General features: G+C 40.7%; 1 protein-coding gene across 1 annotated transcript; it reads left to right on the top strand.

Moving 5' to 3' along the window:
- Positions 1 to 1007: 1007 nt before the first annotated feature.
- On the top strand, positions 1008 to 25208 carry LOC135801877 (homeotic protein distal-less-like; the record flags this gene model as incomplete). Its single annotated transcript, XM_065315397.1, has 5 exons — positions 1008 to 1560; positions 2730 to 2911; positions 22784 to 22958; positions 23398 to 23632; positions 24122 to 25208. Coding segments are annotated over 5 exons (1164 nt in total), but the record flags the coding sequence as incomplete, so codon positions are not given.
- Positions 25209 to 25743: the final 535 nt, after the last annotated feature.

The following is a 25743-nucleotide window of genomic DNA, read 5'->3' as shown; positions in this document are numbered from 1 at the left end:
GATCCGAGATGCTGGTTGGTGGTAAGGTTATCGGGTCTTCGATCAACAAATGTTTGGACAAGGACTGTTTTAAAGGTTTTAGTAGCTTTAAAGAGGATCTTTGGAGGTAGCACATTACTAATCCACCTCTAAGCAGATTTAAGTAAGATTTGAGGGTGCAATTGACCGGAAAATCCACGTGGCGCCTAGTCTCAACCCTTTATCCAACACTATTGAATATCGCACTGTTTTAGCACTAGGATTCACTCAGAATGTAAAAGATTGTAAGATGTGAATGGGAAAGCGTCCGGGTGAAAAGTGAACCAGCTCGTCGCAGGTAGCAGGGGCGGGTCGACAACACGGCGCCCAAACGGGAAAACCGCTGCGGCCGCCCAAAAGAGCCAAGAGGATTGGTTATGGAGGTTGGTGGAAGCGCGCGCGGCGAATCCCACCGCTCTGACGACGTGGTGGGCGCCCCCACCGGTTCCCACACCTCAAAGACGACCTTCGCGCCATCTGAGCACCCGTCCCAGCAACTACACGCCGCGCTCGGCTATTATATGATTATGCTTCATTATAGTGCCTACGCTCGTAGGAAGTAGATGGTTGAGAGAGTTCGACGAGAGCGCGGCGAGAGCAATTTTCGGGTGGCGTACGCGCGTCAGCGAGATAATCGCCCTCTTCGCCCATCGATCTCCATCCACCTCGCGTCGTCGTCGCGCGCAAGCGAGAGTGCAACCACACGAGTGCAGTTTTTTGCCCGGCCGCGATTTCGGGCTAATAACAACAAACAACCACCATCATCGGGTGCGACAGCTATTAGTGCGAATTATACGTTTTAACAACAACAACACACACACGTTCACAGCCCCACACACACATCCGTTGTGTGGTGTCGCGGAGTGTCCCCAACAAAACTTGGATAATAATTTTTTTCAAATTCTAAATCAATGTGCGAGTGAAAAGTTTAGAGTTTAAATAAATTGTTTGTTGCTGATGTCGGCGACAAAGTGTGATTAGGATTTTAATCTGGTGGTGCTAGCGGCAGCTACCACGGAGGACGGAGGGTACTTCTGGAAGGAGGGCGGCCGGAGCAGCGGCAGCAGTCTGCACCCGCATCCGTACCTGCAACCGGCGGCGCCACCGCACGCGTTTGCCTCCAAGGTGGATATCAAACCGTTCACGACGCTCAACTTCACGGATCTGGGCTCCCCATTTGGGGGCCCCGCCGAGGAGCCGCCCGGCACGCCAACGATGGCGGCCGACGGCGGCGGCGGCGGCCATCTGGCCCACCAACGCCGCACGACGGCAGCAACAATCCGACGCCCGTCTCCAAGTCGGCGTTCATTGAGTTGCAGCAGCACGGCTACGGCCCGTTGCGCACCTCGTATCAACATCACTTTAACGCGCCCGTCTCAAACGCGCACAGCGGTCCCGGGGGCGCCCATCCGGGCGCGGACTTTCCCAGCCCGAGGGGCGCGCTTGGCGCCTATCCGTTCCCGCCGATGCATCAAAATTCATACACGGGATATCATCTTGGATCGTACGCCTCCAATTGCCCTCCATCACCGAAAGACGATGGTAAATATTTTCGAAAAAGATTACTTTTATTACTTCCCACCCTTCGATTTACGTTAAGGTAATGCAATCGCTATAATGTTCATTTAACCGCTCGACTGATAGTAATCGGATAGTCGTTTGATTGTTTGCTTACAATCGTTATCCGACGGGCAAGTTTTATCGAGTCAAGTGGAACCCCAAAACAAATTCGATTATTGGTCATAGTCAATTGATTAAATTATTGTAAGTGCGTTTAACAACGTCGTAAAAGTAATGTGAGCATAAAATAGAATTATCCAGTTAGTGAAAAAGCAGAGCCAAAATTTATGACATTTTTTCGTTTTTTCGTTTTTTTGGTATAAATGTAATAAATCACCTAAAAAACCTACTTTGTCTAAGTTATTTTGTCCATAAAAATAGTCTAAATTTAATTTATTTTTAAAAATTCAATTTTCCTCACGTGTTTTGAAAAATTCCGAATAAATTTTCAAATTCCGGTAGTTTTGGAACTTCCTAAGTACGTAAATATTTCCTCAAGTATTTTAATGCAATGAAAAATGGCTAGGATTTCCCTTAGACATAACTTCATTTGTAATAAATTCGCTTGTTTTCTCTGTGAAGAATTAAATTGATCATTAGTTAGCCGATGCGCGATGCGCGAGAAGATGAATAACGCAAAATTAGATTTGCATATAATGCGCACTCGGTCGCTCGCGTTTCCCCGTCGCACACACCTATGCGTCGGGCTAATGAGTCTAAGAGCGCCAAAGTCGTTTAGTGATGTCTTAATAGTCATTACGTCTAATTGGACGCTTTTTACTTGCGCGATCCGCGCGATGCGCCGCGCTTTTTGCGCGCGTCGCTGAATTAATGATACATGTGCATTTCCTAAGCGCCGGGCAAAAATTTTCTACCGGACTCATCACGATTCGATATACCTTCACCCAAGACACAACTTAACTTCACTTAATTTCATAAAAAAAATATTTAAATAAGCTAATGATGGTGGTGTGTGCGATTGACAAGCGGGTAATCAAACTGAATACTTCATTCTTGACTTCCTCACTATGCAAAATGCTAATAATTAAAATATTACCGCTTTTTAAAGATATTTACATATTTTCTATAAAAATAAGGGTGGCTCTTTTTAATTAGTCTGTTCATGATGTTAATTTTTGTAATTTTTCTAGATAAATGTCTATCGCTGGAGCGGCCGTCGGGCGGCGGCAAAGGAAAGAAGATGCGGAAGCCACGCACGATATACTCATCGCTGCAACTGCAGCAGCTGAATCGACGGTTTCAGCGCACTCAGTACCTGGCATTGCCCGAACGGGCCGAACTGGCGGCGAGTTTAGGTCTTACGCAAACACAGGTCAGTCACAGGCAACAATTCGTCATTATTTGCGCGCCCTTTCACACCATCGATTCGCGTCGCACAATAGGCACAATGCCCAATTCACATCGAGTGTGGGTCACAATATGTGATCGCACGTGTCAAATGCAATTGAATATACGAGTAGCAACAAGTAATGGACCATAGTGTAAAAAAATAAGAAGTATTAACACTAACCTTTAAAGTTGGTCGTAATTTATCACCCAAAATATCCGGAAACTTTATCCATTTTCTCCAAAATCTGAAAAAAAACTAATATTTACTTAAAATGACCAAAAATATTAACTAAAGTTATTTTGCCAAAGATAATCTTAAATATGCCACGACAACTTACCGTACAAAGTTGTGTAATTCGTGGCATTAAAATTGCGACCTTACAGGAGTTTTTCCACACAAACACACGCAAACATCCGTCGATAACTTTGTTGTCGGATGCCCGCATGCATTGTCCTGTCTTAATTCGTCTTCATTGTCGACCGCGATTGCGATTGCGAATGAACGCGCCTAACCTTCGGGCCGTCGCAGCGCGCGCGCGCGTCCGCTCAAATAGTTACAATAAAATTGCAAAGACATAAAAATAAAATAAAAAAATTCAATTTCAACGAAATTTTTTTGCGCCTGTAAAATACTCTTGCGGTTTGTGTGGCGTTGTGCAACGACGCAGTTAACGCAATAATCATAAAGTAATTATAAGTTGGATGCGTGGACAATTTTTGGGTGTTTACAAATGAGATCAAGGTTTTCAGTCAAAAAAAAAAACATAATAAAAGTGTGGTGCAAGTGCGTGTGTGTGCTGGTTTCAATTTTTTGCGCTTTGCGCGCAAATAAATTTTCTAAAAATTTTGAAAGATTTCCGCCGTGTTGTTAGGTACTCTGTAGTTGCCACTGTGGAGGCACATCGCCACAATGTGGAGCATTCGCGGAATTAAGTCGTAAACAAGCAAATGTCCATTTTTTACGCCGTGGCAGACGCGCGGCTATTTTATCTCCGGCGCGCCTCGCATCGATTTAAAGCGAAAACGAACGAGTTTATTGTTTCTGCGTACATGAAGATGTTCACCGGAGGCCTGCAGTCCCGGTCCCGCAATGCGCACATTGTGCGCGACGCAAGTCGAATTCGTGCCGGCGCGTTCGCGTAAAAAATGCCTCCGACCAGCGCTGGCACGACTTCGTCGTACTAGCAACCGCCAGGAATGGCGCGCACCTTCGACATCAAACGAAATCCCGCACTGCGTACTTGTGAGTATGTAGCAATCGGCAGAAAACTAAACCATAAAAAATTCAACGCACCACCAAATTTTCCGCGCGACAGCCGCCAAAAAAACAAAAGTTTTCCATCAGATAAAGGAAAAATTTCATCATTGGCGTCGATGGAAAAACACGTCGGCAAGTAAACATCTTAAACCAACACATACAAACGTGTAATGGTAATCATGCCGATTCGGTAAAAACGAAAACTAATTAACGCTCCCGGACCAAGCCGCAGAGCTAAGCTAATGATGGGAGCGCTTAATTCACGCTCGTTCAGCTCGCCATATCCTGCCACCACCTTTAGCAAATCGGCAAAAAGCGTTACCAACTTTTAGCTACAGATACGTACTTAAACGTTTGCATATCTTTTAAAAACATAGACAATCACTGCTAATAGTGAACGCAATGCGTGTCTAAATCAATTTGCTTGCTTTTTCCCTGCAGACGATTTTTTAGTTTCAATTATTTTCGTCTGCTGTTAAACATCTAACACTTCAATTCAACTATGCAACATAAACCATCGTATCGTGGTAGCCGTCGGAAGTTGTCGTCGTAAAATGTTAGCTTATTAATATGCAATCGAGCTGCACCGAGAGTAGAATTTACATTTTCGTGTTGTAGACATATTTTCGGCCATCTTGTGAAAGTCAACATCAGGCACTTGCATGCAATATTAAAATGCGCCTTCATGTTGTGTTATTTTGATACACATTTCGTTGTTTTCTTGACCAGACAAGTTATGATAGTCATATGCTAATCATACCGGTGTTTGATTGACGCAATGTGGAACGGGCAAACTCTTCACATCTTGACGTCTACCAGCATTTTACATGCTTACTACCATGTTATAACAGAAGAAGAGAACAAAAACCACACTTAATTTATACTTTAGTGTGGAAGCCATGTGCTCAACTGAAATTGTTTGGTTAGATTTAATTACCGCTTGTAAGAGACAATGTGCCTTAAATAGGACATACTTAATTAATACAGATTCGCTCTGGGTCTTACCTGGCCGGCGAATTTGGTAGCGATTTGTTGTGTTCTCCTCGGTGGGTGGCACAGGACTTCAGCTTTCGGTTGACATTGCACTTAACTCTCGACCTATGTATGAGAATTTTTGCCTTCGTCTTGCTTCGGCTTTGTTGCCAAACGCGAGCTAGATTTCCACCTCGTGGATGCGCGCGGAATGACAAATGACCAATAAAACGGTGACGATCGTCGTAAAACGCCACCTGGTGTTCGCTGGAAGCAACACCACGTGATGGAATGAGTTTTTCACGCCGCGACTTTGCCGCGACCGCCAGTGGATCGTGCGAAGCGCAGAGCCTTGCGAGATTTATCGCTTTATGACTTTATAACTGCCCGCTGCCGGTTTCTTCTCTCGGATGGCATTTAGGGACACTTTTATCTATTACGGTATTACTCTATTACACACACTCGTTGTTGTGTGGTTGTGCAATGACGCTCGCGATCGTCCTCAGTGAGGTATAAGGATGGCTTTGCACCATGCGCGCGGTTTTATGGCGCTTTGGTTTCAACTGGCCCCGTCGTTCTGTGCGCTGGAGAATATTAAATTTTTTTACGAGCCGCCGCCGCGCCGCTTGGGGCTTCAAATCTTCTCGTAAATTTATTAGATTGGTGTGAAATTGGATTGGGCTTCCAACTCGACCGCACAAGCGCACACAACTCACGTTTTACTCTCGGCAACCAATCGTACACATACATGTCAATAGCGCTCAAAACAAAATATTATTTCAACGTTTATGCTGCCAATATTGCAATATTGTTGCATACAACGTACGAGAGAATAATTTATAAAGTGAAAATGGTTGTACTCTTTGCTAATTGATTTTTTATGTTATTCTTTCACGTCGCTTGCGTTTCGCGCTGGCAGTTAATAAAACGCAAAGACGTTTAATCAACGACATCATTTTCGAAGCGTTAATAAAGAGGCGCTTGCTACTCGTCTCGGACGCAACGCATTTTTATAAGTCATAAACGACCGAGTTGAATTTAATGCGCATAAAATAATAAACCATCCTATAAAAAAAAGAACGACGTACCTGTGCGTGGTTCAGATTAAGACGTTGAATATCAATAAAATAACTTAACCTCGCAGTTCAAAACTGCTGAAGACTTATGACTTAAGTAAGTAACGCGTAATTTATGTGGCGTTATAAAAATGCTTTAGTGCATTTTCGTGTGGCATGAAAAAGATATAAAAAAGTGCATCGAATGCATCATCATCAAACGCGAACGGAAGAAGCGGTCAAACAAGGAACGAAAAATTCACATCCTGCTTGTGTGTATTTTCTTCTAACGGCTAAAAGATAACCAACAAAAGCGAAGCATAATCAAATGTTACGGTTTTACGTTGTTTAATTTTTATTTATTTACAACTCACCAACTGGAAGAAAGCTCTTCTCTTATTGATTAATGAATCGCCATTCAAACCCTAGAAACGGTGTGACCTCTTTTGTGCCACAAGTCTATTCTCAGCTTTTTATTTTTTGTATTTTGATCTCTTGAAATCTGTCGATAATTCGTTGCGGATGATCACGGGGAGCGCATTGTTTCCGTAGCGAATCCACAGCTCTCTCTCCATATAATCAAATCGCGTGGAGAAAAGAAAAACGCGTAAAAAATGCGGCTGCATGCCCGTTTATGGGAAACACGTTCTTTTTATTTCGTGCGAGATGAATGAAAATAATGAATCGAACAAACAAAAAATACTGTGAACGAGTGTGTCCCATTGTACCAACATGCTGCGCACCGTGTACAGCGCACGCCGCCATTTTGAATTTCACGCGTACAACAAACACAACAAGTGTAGAAACAAGTGTAGAGGGAAAAATATGGAAAAATACAAATAAAGTGCGGAAAACGCGTTGAAAAACGTAAAATATTTCGTGAAAAAAACAAAGCGTACAGATACAGAAGGTACGACGAAAATTGCCCACCGCGGAATATTATTGTATCGAATTAATAATTGCCAGCGTGAAATTCAAAATTGCCCCTTTTTCGATGTAGTTTAATCCGCGCGCCGCGCGCCGCGAACGCGTCAGAGCACGGCAAATCTCTTCAAGATACACTCTTCATACTAACATATAACAAGTAACAGAATAGAAATTGCAATTGCTACCTGTTAATTACAATAGAATGCCTCGGAGCGAACGCACAAAGACGGTAACCAAACAAAAGCAAACAAAGTTTGCTGAACTGACGACACCTGTCGGCCAATTATTGCACTAAACATAATCCGACGCCATTTTAATTCTTTCACTCAAATAGCAGTAATAAATCATATTGGTATAGATCTAAAATAAATATTGACTGTAATTGCATTAATATAATGCTTGTGAGAGGAGCGCGCGTGAAATTGATTAATGCCTCGTGACATTTATCGACTACCGGAAAATTGCATAGTTTCGCCCTGCGCCGAGTGAAAAATTATTGTACAAATAGCGCCACGGACGAAAATCCTTCCAGCGGCCGTATAATAACGATAATTATCTCGATTTATTATTATAATAATAAGTTTTTAGTTAGTTGAGATTTTAGGGTTAACAGCGCAGCAAAAAAACAAAACAAGTTTCAGGTTTTTTTTTTCGGTTTGTGATATATTGAAGATACGGGGAACGGTTTTATATTAATGGTCGATCAGATTTGGTCAGAGTACCAGCAAGCGAGAGGATATTAAGCAGTAACAAGAAGTAAAAAAGTTATCAAGTGGGTGTTGCCTGATCGGCGGATATGGACGGCGAGATGAACAAGAAAAACAGAGAATACTAAGAAATTTAAAGAATTCTTCGAGTTTTTATGTGTTAAATATTAAAATATTAACAAAAATTAAATTCAAATGATTTCTATCATCTTCTATAAAATCTTTATTTATTTTTTCTTTTTTGTTGATATAATTTAGGTATCTGCTTCTAATGAATTCAAAAAATGATCTAATCAAATTTCCCCCCGTGCCTATAAACTAAAACGTGGTGAAACGTTATAAAACGCATTTTATCGTCCGGTTTTTGGCAAATAAACGACTCTCAAACATGCTCGGCGAGTGAGTGTGTCTTCTGCTTAAAGAAGGATGAACCTCCTCTGCGCACAGCCGGGTGAACGAGGACGCGGCACGAAACGTGAAATCGCCGAGGAACACGCCGGGAACACCCGTTCGCGTACACACCGCCGTGTAGACAATATGAGAATATGAGATTCGGAATTCGGATAAGGCCTTATCCGAATTTTCAAGAGTGGGTGTGTTGTTGCTGCGGCTCGGCATTAATAAATCTTCCGCGCCTGGCCAACGGATACTCCAAAGTTTCACGTTCGGGCTTCGAGTAAACGCAGGACGAACATAACCTACATACATAACCTAAAACTTTATGATAAATATAAAAACTCAATGCAGAAAGTGATGATAAATCATTGAATCAATGAAGACGCTGGAAACAAGAACGTTTTGTTCCAATTACGCGCGGCGTGCGTTTATTAGCCAGACGATGCACGGCCACACCATTAATTAAATCGTTAATTAAAGCTCGAAAAAACAACAAATTCTGTGTGGTTAATAGAAAAAAAATACACATCTACACTATACACGTTGATGAATTGGCTGTAAAAGTGTCGGCGCGCTTGTCGAAAGGTGTGCGTAATGGCGTTCAACGCCCGGTTTATCTTTCCATTCAGACAATAATTATTATTATTCCCAAGTCAACAAATTAAATCAACAAATATTGAGCTACCAGCAGCGCATATGCAAGCAAAAATATTTTGAGGTTAAATTGATGCGCAGAGGGCGCTGTCAGTGCTCACGTCTGATTGGCGACGTTGGGGGTGCGTCCGCACATCTCCATTCGTAATACAACGCCGCGGCGCACGGCTCGTTAGTGGATCAGGTCGAATGTCAAAGGTTTTCGGTTCCCTATAATTAGTCGCGCTCGGCTTCGACGCATGCAGGCGGTCGGACACATACACACACACACAGACGAAAATATCGTGCAACATGCATTCGCAGCATCGAAACACATGTAAATACGCCAATGCGGGATTCGCGTTTATTCGACAGCACGTACGCTTGGAGTGTATCGCAATGCCGCCATTGTTATGTGCGCACACCGCAAATGCAGACAGGAATGCAAATTATTGATGGCATTTTATCAAAGTGGGCTAAACGAGTAAAAATCAACACTAACAGCGTGATAACATTGTTGATGTTAAATAAAATTATTAATTTTTGTTTGGAATGAATGATAATAATTATTTTTTTAATTACGAAATAACATCGGGTTAAATTAATTAGCATTGTGTGTTATTGGCCACGCTAATCGCGATCGTTCAATCAGCGCGCCGCGTTTAGTAGCTTAGTCCGAAGCATTCCGAACGTGAACGTATGCGTACGCGTGGAAATAAAATATTATAATGGCAATGTCGGTAATGAGCGTAATGATCATAATTTATCGAATCGATTAGCAGCAAAGCACCGCGAAGCTATGTAGACGTACACGTAAATAATCAATCAGAATCAGGAGTAGGTAATTATTAAATTACACCTTGTAAAAGAATCATTGCCAATGTCAAAATTTCTATCTTGATTTAAATTGATTTCTAAAAAGTCTAAAAAACTAATTGATGTCAAAATTTGATGATTCAATGAATAGCTGCAACCAACTAAACATTTCTGACTGTATAAGTTCGATTGGTTGCAGCCTTTTCACTTCAAATCAAATTTTTACTTTTTTTACGCCTTAGTCGAATGAATACTCGCTGGTTATTCACACGTTAACGCCAATTTAATGTGATTACTTACATTGTAAATTTTACAGCGTTACGATTAATTAAGCAAACATCGAACGCATGAAAAGCTCGAATTATCGATACACCTAGTTGATTCAAACATGAAACGGCCATCACTCGCTTAACTTTACCGCGGCGTTCATATTTATTGAAAAGAAAAAATACACACAACTCACTTACACACCCATACAGTGCCAGTATGTGTGTTGTTAAATAAAGCGAAGCGAAAAGCAATGTTTCTCCGCACGAGTGAATTTCTCCGAGCGTTTCCAATGCGCGGCTCTTGCACTCTTCGGGTTTCTCTATTGGCCAGTGAGACCACACCGATGTGGTTCTTTGGCAGGCTATATGTAGAAGGTACGCAGCAGTCCACTGTGCTCAGTTATCGAACGTTTTAATAAATAAATGAAGCCGCTCGCATTCGTAACGCACTAATAAGTAATGAGGATTTTTTATTTTTCCACACAACTCACAGCCGACGTGGGCCGCGGCGTCGAATAAACTACGAATCGAATGTGTATCGAAGGCAGGCTAACAAATGATAAGTTACTGAATTCAAACATTTGTCCAGTCTGAGGGGCGCACATACACATTGTTCCAAAGTGTACACAGCGATCTTTATTAGCATACGACCGAAACACATCCTGTATAATAGGGGTGGTGTGGTGGGTCGATTTTCTATTTGGACACTTTGTTTGTCCGAAGAAAAGAAAAGAATACTTCTTCATTTTTTCAATATCACTTCGACATGGTCACACAATGTTTACCCTCAAAGATATAGGTACCTATATCATAGAATTAACATAACTTTGAGTTTTAGTTACATTTTCATGTTTTTCATGTGCTTAAAATATTTAATTGCTTCCTTTGGCGAATATGAGAATATCTATTGCTATTGGGAATTAATTAAGTTAATTTTTGTGGCATGTGCACTAACGGTGTGGCCCTCGATACCCGATTCCGTTGCTAATTAAACGACCAATTAAACTTTACAATGGGAGACCAGAATGCGCACTCGAATTGATTTATGTTTCAACGTGCAGAGGGGAGGAGAGATGCAACAAAATTGAGACTAATAGTTTGTTGTGTCGTGTCGAGTGTAAAATAAATTTTTCTAAAACTAGACTTGCAAGATTTCCACAACGAAAAACAATTTTAAGACCAATAAACACTAGTAATGAATATTAATTTTTGTCGGTCAAACACAAACGCTTTGAAGTCTTGGTCGGAAACCAATCAATGCGCGATTTTACATTCACCAGAACGAGAAGCCCGCCGCAGAAAAACAGAACTCATTAAACAATTAATACGCGAAATGACCGTTGCAAGACTTTACGGCATTAAACAAACACTTCCGCCATCCGAAGCAGCGCGCAAAATTAATTACCTAACGCGCTGTGTATCTATTCGAAAAAGCATAAATTTGACATTTTTATTCGGTGCAAACTTCCCAACAAGTCACACTCGAAACAAACGAATAAAATGCTTACGGTGTGTGTCGTGAGTGCTCGCAATAAATTAATTAATCGCTTAATTGTGAGTGTGGGGCGCAACAACTCGAGCCACGGCTTGTAAACAGTCGTCGGACGAAAAGAGGGCGCAACCCAGTTGCCACGAATGAAAATTTATTGTACGTACAATTATTCTCAACACAATGTGTTAGCCATCTAATTGAATTTTTGCACTACAACTAAATTTTAAACTATTTTCGAACGCATTGTATATACGCATGTCATAATTCATGATCGCATTTAAATATTAAGCACGATATAAAAGTTAGTTAAACAAATATTGTACTGTTTGTTAGCCGAGTTCTACGCGAGGAAATTAACGACCCGCAGCGTGGATTTATGAAAATTTTTAAATTCATTATTTTACTTGTATTTTACTCAAGTTTCGGAATGTTTTACGTTAAACGTGCTAAGTATGTTGTTGCTTTGACGTGCTATCTACGCGTTGATAATGAGCTCAAGAATTTTTCGACTAATTAACATATTTCCCTAAAATATTAAAATTTAACTCCGCCCTGATGAAATTATCGCAGTTTTAAAATGGCCGCGTTATTTTGACAATTCGGACATTCCACGACCTTGTAATTGTAAATAACACTACAAAGTTTTTTTGTGCTCGGAAAGAAAACATTGTGTTGGCGAGTGTACCTACCGCGTTTCGAAAATGCTCCAAGTGAGTGTACACGCGCACCGCCCATCCGAGTCCGGACTCCGGGGCCTTGCATAATCTCACGACGACGACGACGGCGACGGCGACGCCGGCACGGAAAAGAATAATATACAGGTACGCCCATCGGACATGTATACCTTCGGCCGGCATCGATTTATAACCGGCACGCTCGGCGGCGGCGAAAACCTACGAGTTGAAAACAAAAATTAAAAAAAAACGTAAAAACTTCACCAAGAACAGATGAGGAGTAAAAATAAGATATAGGTACCTACTACATTGTTAACACTACAACATAATAGTAGATAATATTCACATAAGTGAAAATAGTTAAAAAGATAGGTTATGTCATTTTGTGTGATTTTTAGAGTAAATTCTATCACGAGAGTTGTTTCAACTTGTAATTATATTGGTCATTGTCGTCTTTTTATAAACGTTTGTAAATTCTTTAAACTTAAAGCTTGCGCTTTCGCTTAATGAACGTTTACGTTTACGGCGCGTCGACTACGTGAATAATTAAAATCAAAAAACTCTCGACGAACAAATCTATTTTACGACGTTTCTTATTCCAAATGCTTTCAGTATCCGAGACAAGCATGAAGTTGAAAACACCAAAAAAAAAAAACGCGCGCACATCTACTAGGTAACAATGTGCATACCGCACACCTACACGTAAACAAATATTACTTACGTTAAGTTAACTTAAATTAAAAACCAACTGCGCGTTTGCCGGTTTCATTAGTCGAACATTTTCGAATATTTCAATCGGAGTGTCGGTGGGAAAATTACTTAAGTAACATGATTAACTAGAGGGCGGGCAGGGCATCGTGACGGCGGCGCGTCATTAATTTTCGTTAAAATCTTCTTCAAATAGAAACAAAAAACTCAAAAAAGAAATTAAACGAAGCATTAAAACATGATAAATTAAGTGCGACGCACGTAATTAAGATGGCGCCACCTTTGAATTGACATATCGTATCAGTTTAACCCTTGTAATAGAGGTTATGAGTGAATAATTAATCGCGTAGGGTTTGCTGGCGTGTTGTTCGACGGGCGAGTTCGGAAAATTGTGGTTTTCCACATTAACTGATTCCCGGAACGACCGCAAACCGGCTAGTCCTAATAAAATATACATTTTCCGAACAATCGCGGCAGGAAATTCTTCCTCTATGTTACATTACACACGGCGAAATAAAGAGGAAATGTATAATTGGTGCTAGCGCAAAAGGCAAAACTCGTGCCTGGACCGTCCGAAGACTTTCGCCGGCGTGTACGCGCGACCACGCCAGGCATGCAGCGAGCGCACCTGTTGTGTGTGTGCCCCCTTCGCACGTCAACTCACCGGCGTCAAACTCTTCAATGTTTCAGCACTTCGGACGGACGAACGACGGCGATGTTTCAGAGAAAACGCGCCTGGCTAACGAGTTAACGACCAACGGAAACAAAGCCGCACGATTCTATCAATAAAAACACTTAAACTATCCAGAAATTCACAATACACTTAATATGAATATTTACTAACTCTATGGTTATGTTGTAGTGTACTATGGGTTGCCTATATTAAATTTTTTTGTTTTGTTGCAGGTATGTTTCACAATTTTGATGAAATAGTTTTAAAAACACAAACTGTAAGTTCAACAAGTTTACAATTACACTATGTTCACAATTTCTATGCATGTTTGATGCCAATTGCGTCAAAAGTTTTCGTTTTCGTTGTGCGCTTGTTAATTAATAAATTGATTGTTGTGACAAGATCATTAGTCAGGTAGTACGTAGTACGTGCCGGTGCGCGTTCGGTGTCGCTTTTCTCGTGCGCGTGCTCGCGTTCCTCACCTTCTTTTTACCTTCTTTTATGCCTTTTGCCGCTTGCGAATGCGTCGCACGTCCGTTTTGTCCACACGTTCACTGCATTTACATTCAAATAAACACACACACACATGCACTTGGAACATTTAACACGCATTCGCATTTTAATTTACGAGTGCCACGCAGTTTTCATTTGTTTTATGCGTGTGCTGAATGGCCGAATGATTGAGGATATCGAGTGTATCTGGCGTGTTCATTGGGCAAGTCGTATGTTAATGCGAGCAGGGGGCGCGCGCACGTGTCACATTCGAATAAGTAATCGATGAGTTACAACTACACAAATATACAACCCACCATACACTAAACATGTCATGTTAAATTAACTTCAAAAAAATATTTTAAATTTTTAAAGTTTTAAATTTCGATTGATTTATTTTAATTTAAATTAAAATGTAGTTTTATATTTAGTTAGTGTGATGTAGTGTGTGCGCGACGTGAAAACAAAAGTTGTTTGTTTGCCGCTAGTAAAAAAAGTGTTTTTCACACACGAACACGTCCAGACAAGACAACACCAACACCGGCGCGAAATAAAAGAAACACGTACACAACCCAACACATTGAAACACATGCTCGATGTGTGTGTGGAAGTTATGAATCAAATTAATAATTTATTACACTTTGGCTTTTGTGCTGTTTATTATTTTCGCGTTACGGTCGAAATCCGCAGAGCGGTGGATTACGCAACGAATTGTGAGCAAAAATTCCTGAAATTGAATGCGGCGATAAATCAAACATTTTTTTCGACGATTTCAATGCACTACAATCACACAATGAAATTGTTTTATTTGTTGAAATTGAATTTCGGTCATTGACAAAACTACGTTTCGAATTCGCTTATTCATTGTTTTGTTTTGCATTTGTCGAATTGATGATGATTTTTTTTTTCATTTGTTGCATGTTTTGTTTAGTTCGGTTAGTTGTTTGTTGCATTTACTTTATCTTGCTGGCATCTTTTTGCGAGAAGGCTCGCTGGCCTTCGGATCCGTGTGCACCTAATGCACACGCGGACGCGGATCGCAACTACAACAAAAAAAACCTTTGTTCCTTTTCATTCTCATTTTTTTCCATGTTTATTATTGCTGCAAAGTTGGGATTTTTTCCATACCATCACATTACGTCTATGAGCTGTCAACATCACAGACGCAGACTTTGTTTATTCAAAATGAACATTTTATTGTTTCTCGCCAAACAGCACACAAATTTTCATCGATTTTCTAACTGCATCTTATGAATGAATGAATGAAATAATTCAAGGAGCGACTTGACTTCATGAATGAGTCAACGCATGCAAATCAAGCGCAAAACCTCGTGATGAATTAATTTCTATAAAAATCGCTCTTTTCAACCGCACAATAAACGCAACGAATGCACTGTAAATGATAGATATATCTAGTGGCGTAACCGCGCAGCGCGTACTTGATCATTGCCATATCGGCAATTGTGGTGACTGGCATAGAGCGACACAATGATCTCCGATCGCTGGCGCGATTGCGAACTTTATTGTATGCATTGTGCTACCGCACATGTCGGCGATGTGTCGATTGCGCGATTTGCGCCAGAGACGTGCGGACACGAGAGATGACTAAAACGGAAAATAACGTCATGTAAACGCGCGGCAAGGTATAAAGTTATTTACGAGTTCAAAATGCGACTTCTACCGCGATGCAAAAGGCGACAAACGATTAATGATCGCATTAACGAAACAAACAAGATCATTCAACGAAAACAGTACATTTACGTCTGCTAAACAGCTTCCTGTACTGTTTTCAGTTTAACCAACAACAAAACCTATCAATTTAATAACAGAAAACATTGATTTTTAAATTTTTAAAATTTTTTAAATTTTTTGTGTAGTTTTTCATTGTTAATAACCTCTAGAAGCTTTTACGAGTAGATGTTCCACTTGCATGATGCATGTGTAAGCTGGATGCGTGCGTACTTGAACGTTTTTTAGTGCCTTTAATATATTATTTCCTTTTTACGTTTCGCTTTGCTTCTTTGGAGCGACGCGCAGCTCCGTCTGCTGTGTGCTCGTGTGGTTGTCATCACGATTTTTACACGAGTTACGAGCTCGACTTCCTCGTTGCGATCCAAACACGAATTCCACGCAATTAATTCGAATTATTCGCAGAAACTTAAATTGCTAGAAATTTTACGAAGAAAACACCAAACGCACGAAAAAAAATTAATTGATTGACAGCTTGCGGTCATTCGGACATTGCACAGCACAAAAAAAAACAGCAACATTTGAATATGTAGAAATATCGAATTGATTGAAGTATGAAGCAAAAACTAGCTTTGCATAAAAGTAATACATTTGCATAATGCCAGTGCATTGCATTAGAAACGACCTTCGTTTGTGTTCAAGGATATATTTTCATTAATTTCTATCTCTGCAATTTTCTTTCTATTAGCGTAAGAATACAAAAAAAAATAAATAAATGGAATTTAATGCAAACGACTTTGACACACAGAACAAGAATGTTCGTATAGAGGCAAGCCGCAAATCGTGACACGTCGTAACACATCTTCGTGACAGGTCGTGACACTCGCGACACATCGGAGATTATCGTGCATCATCGCGGCACGTCTCGTGCGGATTGCGCCATCGTGTGTCCTCGCAAATCTGTTTCTTTTTATACGATTATGGCATTACTAATGCGTTGCACGCGCATGCGCACGCGCTGCACTTTTTTCCTTCACCGAAACGATTGCGTTACGTATATAATGATGATTGTATCTTTCTGGCAAAAGACTCTTACGACTTTAGTAGATAGATGAATCGCCATCGCAATGACTTTATGCGCCTGCCAAAGTCACCATCATCCTGCTTGCATTATTCTATGTGTGTATGTGTGTGTGTATGCATTCGAGTTGTTCGCTGAAAAATTAATGTCCGTAGTCACGTAGTGTGACCAAGGCTGTTCGAATGCGACGTCACCGCGCAGCGAGGTGTACCGGAAGTCGGCGCGCATCCATCTTGGAGATGTCACTCGTGTGTGAGAAATGATTAAGAGGCGCGCACGAAGACGCACAATGCGAACCGGTACGAGGACAAGCAGACAAAAGAAAATAAAAACAAAATACACACACAAAAATGACGTTTGACAGCTGTCATTACATGCAAAACAATAAACCATCCACGTTTTTTTGACATCGACTGTCAAATTTCTTGCGACTTATGCACTGCATAATGCTATTTAGGGAAGTGGCACGCACACACAGCACGAAGACATCTCCAAACGAGATAACTATCAATCTAGCCCGTTATTAAACGGAAATTAAATATAACTCGCCGCAGCATTAGTAGTTACACAACATCCACGCATGCCAAAGTTGGGCCTCAAGTCTCAAAGTTAGAACATGCTCCCATTCATCGAGACGTTAGTTAAGCGACAACAATGAAAAATGCATTTTAAATTTTTAAGTGCTCGCGAAGGTTTACAACTTTATCAACTCATCATTGATGAATTAATTCCGTCAAAGTCAAAGAGAGGCGCAGAAAAGTATACCTAACCTCTAGCTTTAAAAACAATAGCAACGCATGGCGACATCTGACGTGCTTGAGTGTAAACAAAACTTTTTTTCCCGGCATGCACCATAGTCCGTCAGAATGTCAAAGTTGGAGTGCATGTCATCGCAATTGATGAATATTTAATGCCGTCACATGTATGTGTATTCTCAATGAATATCAGCCAGGAGGGTGGTGGTTGTGTTGTCCTAATCGTGCTGTCGAATTATACACACGCTCGAATAACCATAGAGTGAAGTGATGTGAACGATGTGACTTTCGAGCGTCAGTTGTTGCTTCACAACCATGCCGAGTGACTTTAAAGCGCCTATTTTATTGTGACCGTCGTAAAAGTGGGTTTTAGGTTAGGTTTATGATCATAACAGGGTGTGGATTGTATATAAATACAGTATGTTCACAATAAAATCTATAATTAATTTTTAATTGTGATTTTATTTCAACATACTGTATATTATTAGTGTTGAACGTGAAGCAGGCCATTTATTTGTCATTAGAGAGGGCAATATCTTCACGGTTGTCAAATTCGGCCCGCACCTTAAAAATAATAATCGATGCGTCGCGCTCCCGTCCGCATTCGTTCGGTTTATTGCCTTGTTTTATTATCTTGTGCATTTTTCGCTCCACTTGTCTTTCAGTAAAGGCTAAATAAAGTTTTCCAGTGGCTCTTTTTTTATCGCTGCTGGTGGTTCATGTACGAATTTCATTTGACCTCGCGATTTGATAATAATAAAAAAAAAACGCCAACACAACACAACAGGTAAAAGAGGGCCGGCGAAAAGAATGAAATAAAACGTCGAAATCGTAATAATAATAAAAGGGTCACACGAAAACGTCGTCGCACGCGCGCCGCATGCAACATGTTGTAAGTTTCCCCAGCCATCAGCACAATTCCAGGACGTGAAACGGTCGCGCGAGCGGAAACTGCAACTACACTTGACTACACACGGCGACGTAACGATACAATTACTGCTTTAAATATGACTAATGTCAAGTTGTTGCTGTTTTTTTTTCTGGTATTCGAGAAAGGATCTATAAATTATGCGATTTAACGGTTGGGAAGGACGAATCTGTTGAATATTTGTCAAAATGTTAAGTGTAGCGATCGTAAATTTCACTGATACTTAAATTAATATTATTTTAACGTAAAATGAGAGAAATTAAGATTAAGTTGATTCATGATTCGTGTAATTTAATCAAATTGACAATAATCACATCGTTTAGTTGATTATTACATTCTGGTAGTGTTTAAACAAGTATTTACCATGTTTAATTCATTTATTTATGTGTTTTGCATAATTGAAGGGTAATAAATCACACGACGCTTCTTTTTTTGCGCCCTACTCTAATATTATAAATTTTTAATTAAAATTAAAAACTTTTTCCGTAATATTAACTTAAATATTCTTTCTATATTATTTTTGCACATAAATAAATTTTATAATAATTTCTAAGCGTTGAAAAGTGTGCAATCTTGAAAAGTCAAGCGTCTCAAATCTTAAGTAAGTACCTAAATCTTAAGAAAGTCTCTTGATTGCAAAATTGCGAATTTTTATGGAAACCGATTGCAAACCACTCCGAAAACGGAATTTATGTAGGCAGAAAAGCCAGCAACATCTTAATATATTCCATAACAAACAATGGATGCAACATGATTATAAACGGAGCGCACCGAAGACAAAATCGACTTTGATGATGATCAGAATGATCAAAAAAGCCATTTAAGTCGCCTTACATCTGGTCCAGCGTTCACAATAAAAACACTATACAAAAATTAAGATTAAATTATTCATACGGTAGAGTTGAAAATAAAAATAAACCACGGTTGGATGTAAAACGTGAAATACAAAAGCGATTGCAGTAGAACCGGAGCCGCGAGCGGAATGCTGTCAGTCGCATGAAGTCTTCAAGAGTGAACGCCAGCGACGCCAGCGAGAAGCTGGTTTTCGACTCGTTATAAACAATAATTAAAAATAACGTGAACGGCGAAATTTCAAACACTTACAAATTCATTTAAATAGCATTCAACTAAAGTTAGGTTATGATATGCTATATGATATTCATTCGCTCGCAAATTGTGAATATGACAAATGTGAATGTGAGGTTATATTCGTGTGCGAGTGTGTTTTATTGTACGAATTGTGCTTCCATGCGCGAGACAAAACGCGGCGTGCGCGCGCGCGCGATTACAAAACGGCCGCACAATCTCCACGCTATCTCGAAGACCTTGTAACATTTCCTTTTGCTTCAACCTTTTTTGTAGCGCCTCAGGGTTATTTTTTTTTTATTTCGCTCGCGCGCACGCTGCCGACGCGCACAGACGTAATGAGTCGCGCTCAAAGTCGGCGCTTTTTTTCTTCCATGCCGCGCTCGCGCGCAAAAAAACGAAACTCACGTAAACTCAACTTAAGTCACGTGAACGCAAGAGAATCAAACTCGACACTCACAAAGTTACACAAGCAATGATACTCATACCTTACTCGTATACTAGCTATACAGTTAGATGTTTTATACAAAGTTGACTTAAGTCAAATTTTGACTCAAGTTAGGTTATGTGCGTCAAAAAATAGCGGCGCTCGTTTTGGATGGAGTTATTCCCGCGAGATGCCACACGACTGAAAAAGTCGCGAAAGCGAACGCTGGGTCCGAAAGGAGAAAGGCATCCTGCGGTAAAAATGCCGCAGCGCAAGGCGAAAAAAAAAACGCACGCAAAATAAAGGAGCCTTAACCGGCGCGCCACGCTACAGGTGTACTCGCGCGGCGCGCACTCGAGCAAAGAATAACGAGGATTCTACTCCACTTCCAGCGACGCTTTGACCTGCGCCGACGTATTTGTTTATTACCTTTATCGATGCTCACCGGCATATTTCCCATCGAAACATTTCACAGCACAAGAAAACACCGTGCCTACTCACATATCCACGTGATATTTAAGGTTATCCATAAACATTTTGACATTTCGCTGTCAAAATATCACGAAAACTTCATTTTGACGGTTTATGTAAAGTTGTTTAATGCTTATGCTAATCGTTGATGCGTTTTACAAATTAGGAGCGTCGATAGCGACGAAATAAAAGCCCCGCGCTCAATTTGAATAACAAATAAGCTCAAATTAATCATGTCGTCGGCGGCGGTGCGTCGAACGTTTTGTAAAACAATTGAATTAATTTTCGACATGGGTAACTACACACGCCGAACGTGCCCACGTCGATTAAACCGGCCCTAGCTCTACTAACTCAAGATTCACATCGAATAAATTTCATTTCTACAATTTTACAACCTCCATCGTTACGCACCAATGACACCACCAAACGTCAGCTGTCAATTGTCAAAGCAAGCGCCTTGGCGCATGCGCACCACGGCGTCTAACCTCCAAATCAACAAATATTTTGCTGGAAGAAAACGCTTTGCGCTGCATGTTCGCGTTCACGTCGCTTTTTATTTCCAGTTTCGGTGCGGATAGTTGCCGAAGCGGCACATGTCATTACGTAATTACAGTGTGGGAGTCTCTCTCGTGTTCTCTGGCTTTCGGATGTGTGCGTGTGTGTAGGTATGTGTGTGTGTGCGTTCGTGCACACCGGCAACGGTACGGGCAGCATGACATGGATTATCATTTGTAATGTGTGTGCTCCGCCATGTGGAAAACGGAAACGGAATGAGCGTTGCGAACACACCGCGCGCGCGGAGGGCTCCGAGGCGTACCTGTGTGTTCGCGTTCTGCCGCGCGTCCACAATACACACGATGAATAGGTGTGTAGCCTACCTTTGAGGTTATGTTCCATGCGTGTACGTGTGTTGGTGTGTCGTTCTCATGTTGTGTCAGCGGCGCGGTCGTGTCATTCTCTTGTCATCTTGTCATTGCGTCCTCTTTTCCGACCCAAGCCGGCGAGCGCACGATGCGAAACATCGAAATTGGTGCTTATTATGGAATTATTTAAATATTTATAACGCAGCATAACGCAGCAGGAAAACTCCACGACGTGCACGAAAATGACGTGAATTTTCGTTTTGGAGACAATCGTGAAATTACCAAAGTTTGACAGCTGTTTGACGACGAGTTGTAAAAATACCTATCTACGATTCTTTCGGTTTATGATTAAACTAAACTAATTAATCATGATTTAATTAAACGTTTCTTCGACCTATGTCCACCGAGATGAAGCAATAAATCGCCAGCTTGCTTGTCTCTCTTGGGAAATTTGTTTAATTTAATTAGTAACATAATTAATTAGACGCCATTACGATTACGAATACGTCGTAACACCAATCAAAAACGCATTAAGTTGCGCCCGCTCGCCGCTTCCTGTTCCTTCGGCGAACAACACACACACACGTAGTAATATTCGGCTACCGGATCGCGAGAAGAGTCGGCAACGACAAACAACGCCAAACAAACAAACAAACGAGAAAAAAAAACGTTAAAAATGTAAATAAAACCGATCGTAAAACGCTGCGCGTTAATCATTTTCGGCTACTGCTTAACAAGCGATCGAAAAGATGCGATACGTGCAAAGTTCCTAGAAAATCTGACAATAAAATGATTTAGAATTTGAATTAGAATTTAAATTAAAGGCATATGCCGCGCGCGGTGAGCTCGTAAAACTTTTACAAAGCAAACAAACAAAATGTTACGGAAAAAACGAGGTTATGTAACAATATCTATGATCATACGATCATATATCAAAAGAATAAATTAAGGTTATGAAAATACGCTATTTGCAAAGTGGAGATGTTGGATTTTTCTGTGAAAATTGATTAATTCCAGCTCGTTTGTAAAGTATTACTCATGATTTCTAAGCAAGAGTTGTTGTTTTATTCCGTCGTGTGATTCCCACCGCGTTGGTTTCGCCTCCTTCGAGCCGTTTAAGCACACGGATAATAAAATCCCTCGGACGGGTGGATACCAGCTAATCGAAAGCCAATGCCTTTGCTATGTGAACTCGCGTTTCTTTCTGGATCCGAAACACTCACTCCGAGAGTCTTTAAAGTAGGAGGTGAAGAGTAAAGACGCGCGCGCGATGTTGTGGCTCGGGTGGTTTTAATTACGTTTTTAATTACTTTCGGCGCAGCGCGCTTTTGTTCCACCCGTTGTTCGGTCTCGTTTGGTCGTCGTCGTTTTGGGAAGCTGTGAACTTGTAAACTTGTGAACTATTTGGGCCTTTAAAATGCGCCAAACGGCTAGTTGTGAACGCGCGATGACTGACTCATGTGGTCTGTGTTTGATGTTGCAGGTAAAAATATGGTTTCAAAACAGAAGGAGCAAGTACAAGAAGATGATGAAAGCCGCGCAGGTGCCGGGCGGCACGAACAACAACGGCACGCCGGGCGGCCACGGCGGACTCCTCGGCGCGGGCGCCAACCTATCGTCCACTAGTCCCGGACCCCAGGGCCAGAATATGATGCAAGGTAAGGAGTCAAATTTATCCCAAAATCGGTGATATCACCATTACTAATTCTTAAAACTTGCTAAAACCTCCAAAGGGGTTTTAGATCAAAATCTTAAAAAATTAAAATTTTTGAGAACAAAATTTTCCTTTAAATACCCATTATATATTGTATAAAATAATATGTTAATATTATCACCCCGATTTTCGCCGCTCCTCTTTCAAGATCTTTTATAATTCATTCGGTATTCATACGGAACGGTTTTTAGCCGGCGTGTTCCGGTGGCAAAACCCCACACGGAACGGTAAAAACGCATTAAACCCCATCCAGGTGTCCGGGTCTCAAATTCCCCTGCACTCAATAGAAACATCTTGCGAACCCTCACGTGATAAACCAGTATTCAACTCAATTAGATAAATATTTTAATTAATTTGTGTCTTTTTTTGTTTGTGTTTTGCAGGAGGCGGTTCGTCGAGCGGTTCGCCCGCCACCGGCTACATGCAGCACTCGTCGCCGACGCCCAGCTCGACGCCCGGCTCGGACATGTCCGGCCAGCCGGCGGCGTCGCCCGGCTGGGACGTCAAGCCGCAGCAGCCCATTCACCCGCCGCCGCACCCCGCCTCGCATCCACATCCGCCGCACAACTACCTCCCGCAGTACTCCTGGTATCCGACGGACAATCCCGGCCTTCTAACGTAAGTAATTATTGCAAAAATCTCAACACCTAGCGCCATCTATGCATTCAAAATCGAATTAATTGTAACAACGTGATCAAATTATCATATTGCGCCGATGGTGGTGAATTAAACACACGCGGCAAGAATGAGGCATTATTTATGTGGGAAGAATGTTGTAATTGTAAGCGGAGTAACATACCAACTTACCAGCGCACACACATTATTTCGCTTGTTCTCTCGCGTCGTGTACAAGCGCATCAACCGACAGCCGACAAGGCGCGAGCTCGCGAAGAACAAGAAGTGCATTCGTGTCTCTTCGGCGTTAACGCCGCTTATATGGTGTGTATCGGTGTATCTTTTGTATGTTTACATTGCTGATTTTCATATTAGAATTCATTCAACTCGGTTGTGTTGAGTGGAGAATTTATTGCCGTATTTAATGTAATTATTATTATCGTGACTGCACCGAATAAAAAAACAACTAATTTTTGTTCTGTTTTGTTACAGGGTGTGGCCGGCTGTTTAATGATTCGTCAAAACCAACATCATTAAATTGCAACTACTAAACTACTAAATTTAATTTAAATTAAACTCGAATCTCAAACACACAAATTTTAAACACAAAACAACAGAACAAGCGATACAATAATTAAATTTAGCGGGAGGTGAGAGAGCATTCGATGTGGTTGACAGCTGTCAACTGTCAATTGTCAACAGTGTGCGCGTCGCGCAGGCGCCGTGCGGCATTTCGAACTGAGTGCATTGGATCCAGTGATTTTAATTACGTTTTAAGTATATATTATAAATAGCGAAAGCAGATGCAAAGTGTATAAATATGGAATAAAATATTATTATTATAAACGTGCGCGAGAGCAGGGGCGGCCCCGCGACAGTGGATCGAGATAATAGTGTAATAGTGTATAAAGTAATGAGATAATTATTATTTTCGAGGGTGGCAATCGCATTTCAACACATTCTCATCCGATAAATGCCTGTAATTGATTGTTTCATAATGAAATGAAATAAGTTGCTTACAGCGAAATTCTTCAGGATGATTTTTTTAAATAAAAATAAAAAAATTTAAAATTTGACATATAAGGGATCAAATATTAGTGCAATATTAACGTGAATCCACCAGCAACTTATTTGTCGGCATTTGTCGGATGAGTAGTGTGTGATGTACGCGATTCCACCCGCAAAAAACATTTGTATAAAGATCTGCGTAATTATAAATATTAATTATTATCAGAGGTCGTCGCTTTCACGAGAGGAGACGGAAGGAAAACCTATTAATTTTTAGTAACGAAATCTCGAGAGCGTTTCAAACTTGTAGATAGTTTTTTTTTTTGTTTGTTTTTTTGATTTATTTGTGTTTCGTGCGGTGCTCGCAATTTCGTTTTCTTGGCTGGTGTGGATCGGCTGGTGAATGCTTTTTTGGGTGGATGAGTGCGCTGAGTGTATGAACATAACAAGAAACTGCGAGAAACGGCGACGCAAAGCGAATGTAGTGACACGAAAAAAATGGAAAATTATGTATGTACATGAAAAATTGAAAACAACTTCTTTGTGAAATAAATGAATTGTAAAGTATAAACACGTGCAAGAGAATTATTACCAACCTAACCTTATTTCTGCAATTTTAGGTTATAAAAGTGATGGATATTAATATAAAGTAAGTATTTTCCTGTAATTTTGTGTTTTTTAGTATAAAATAAACTAAAACCTAAATTTTTTTCATAATTTTTTGTTTTTAATGCGCAAAACTTAGCAATTTCAGCTAATAATTAGAAATTTTTCCAAAATTTTCATAAATTTCATTCAAAACTATAAACTCTAATGAAAATTGATAATTATTTCACTTTATACAATTTGATGAACACGAATAACACTATAAACCGGTGAAAAATGAAGAGATCATCGTGTTAAACCAGTTAAACTAACACAATTAGTCATAGCCATCAGGGAATGATTGAATCACAATCGAAATCGACACTTTTCAACACCCAGCTCAGCGCAGCGTCATTAAAAAACAATTTAACACTGGTTAAGAAGAGGCTGCGGCCACTAGCGGCAACTTGGATGCACGAAAATGTTAAGTAACAATGACTCGACAAAAGTGTCAGCGTTTT

The sequence above is a fragment of the Atheta coriaria genome, unplaced genomic scaffold, assembly GCF_025399875.1.
Source record: "Atheta coriaria isolate IRGN ID8LTWV9N9 unplaced genomic scaffold, Caltech_Dcor_3.1 hic_scaffold_13_pilon, whole genome shotgun sequence".
Classification (NCBI taxonomy): domain Eukaryota; kingdom Metazoa; phylum Arthropoda; class Insecta; order Coleoptera; family Staphylinidae; genus Dalotia; species Dalotia coriaria.
The sequence above is the reverse complement of the archived record's forward strand: the minus strand, read 5'-3'. Positions and strand labels throughout refer to the sequence as shown.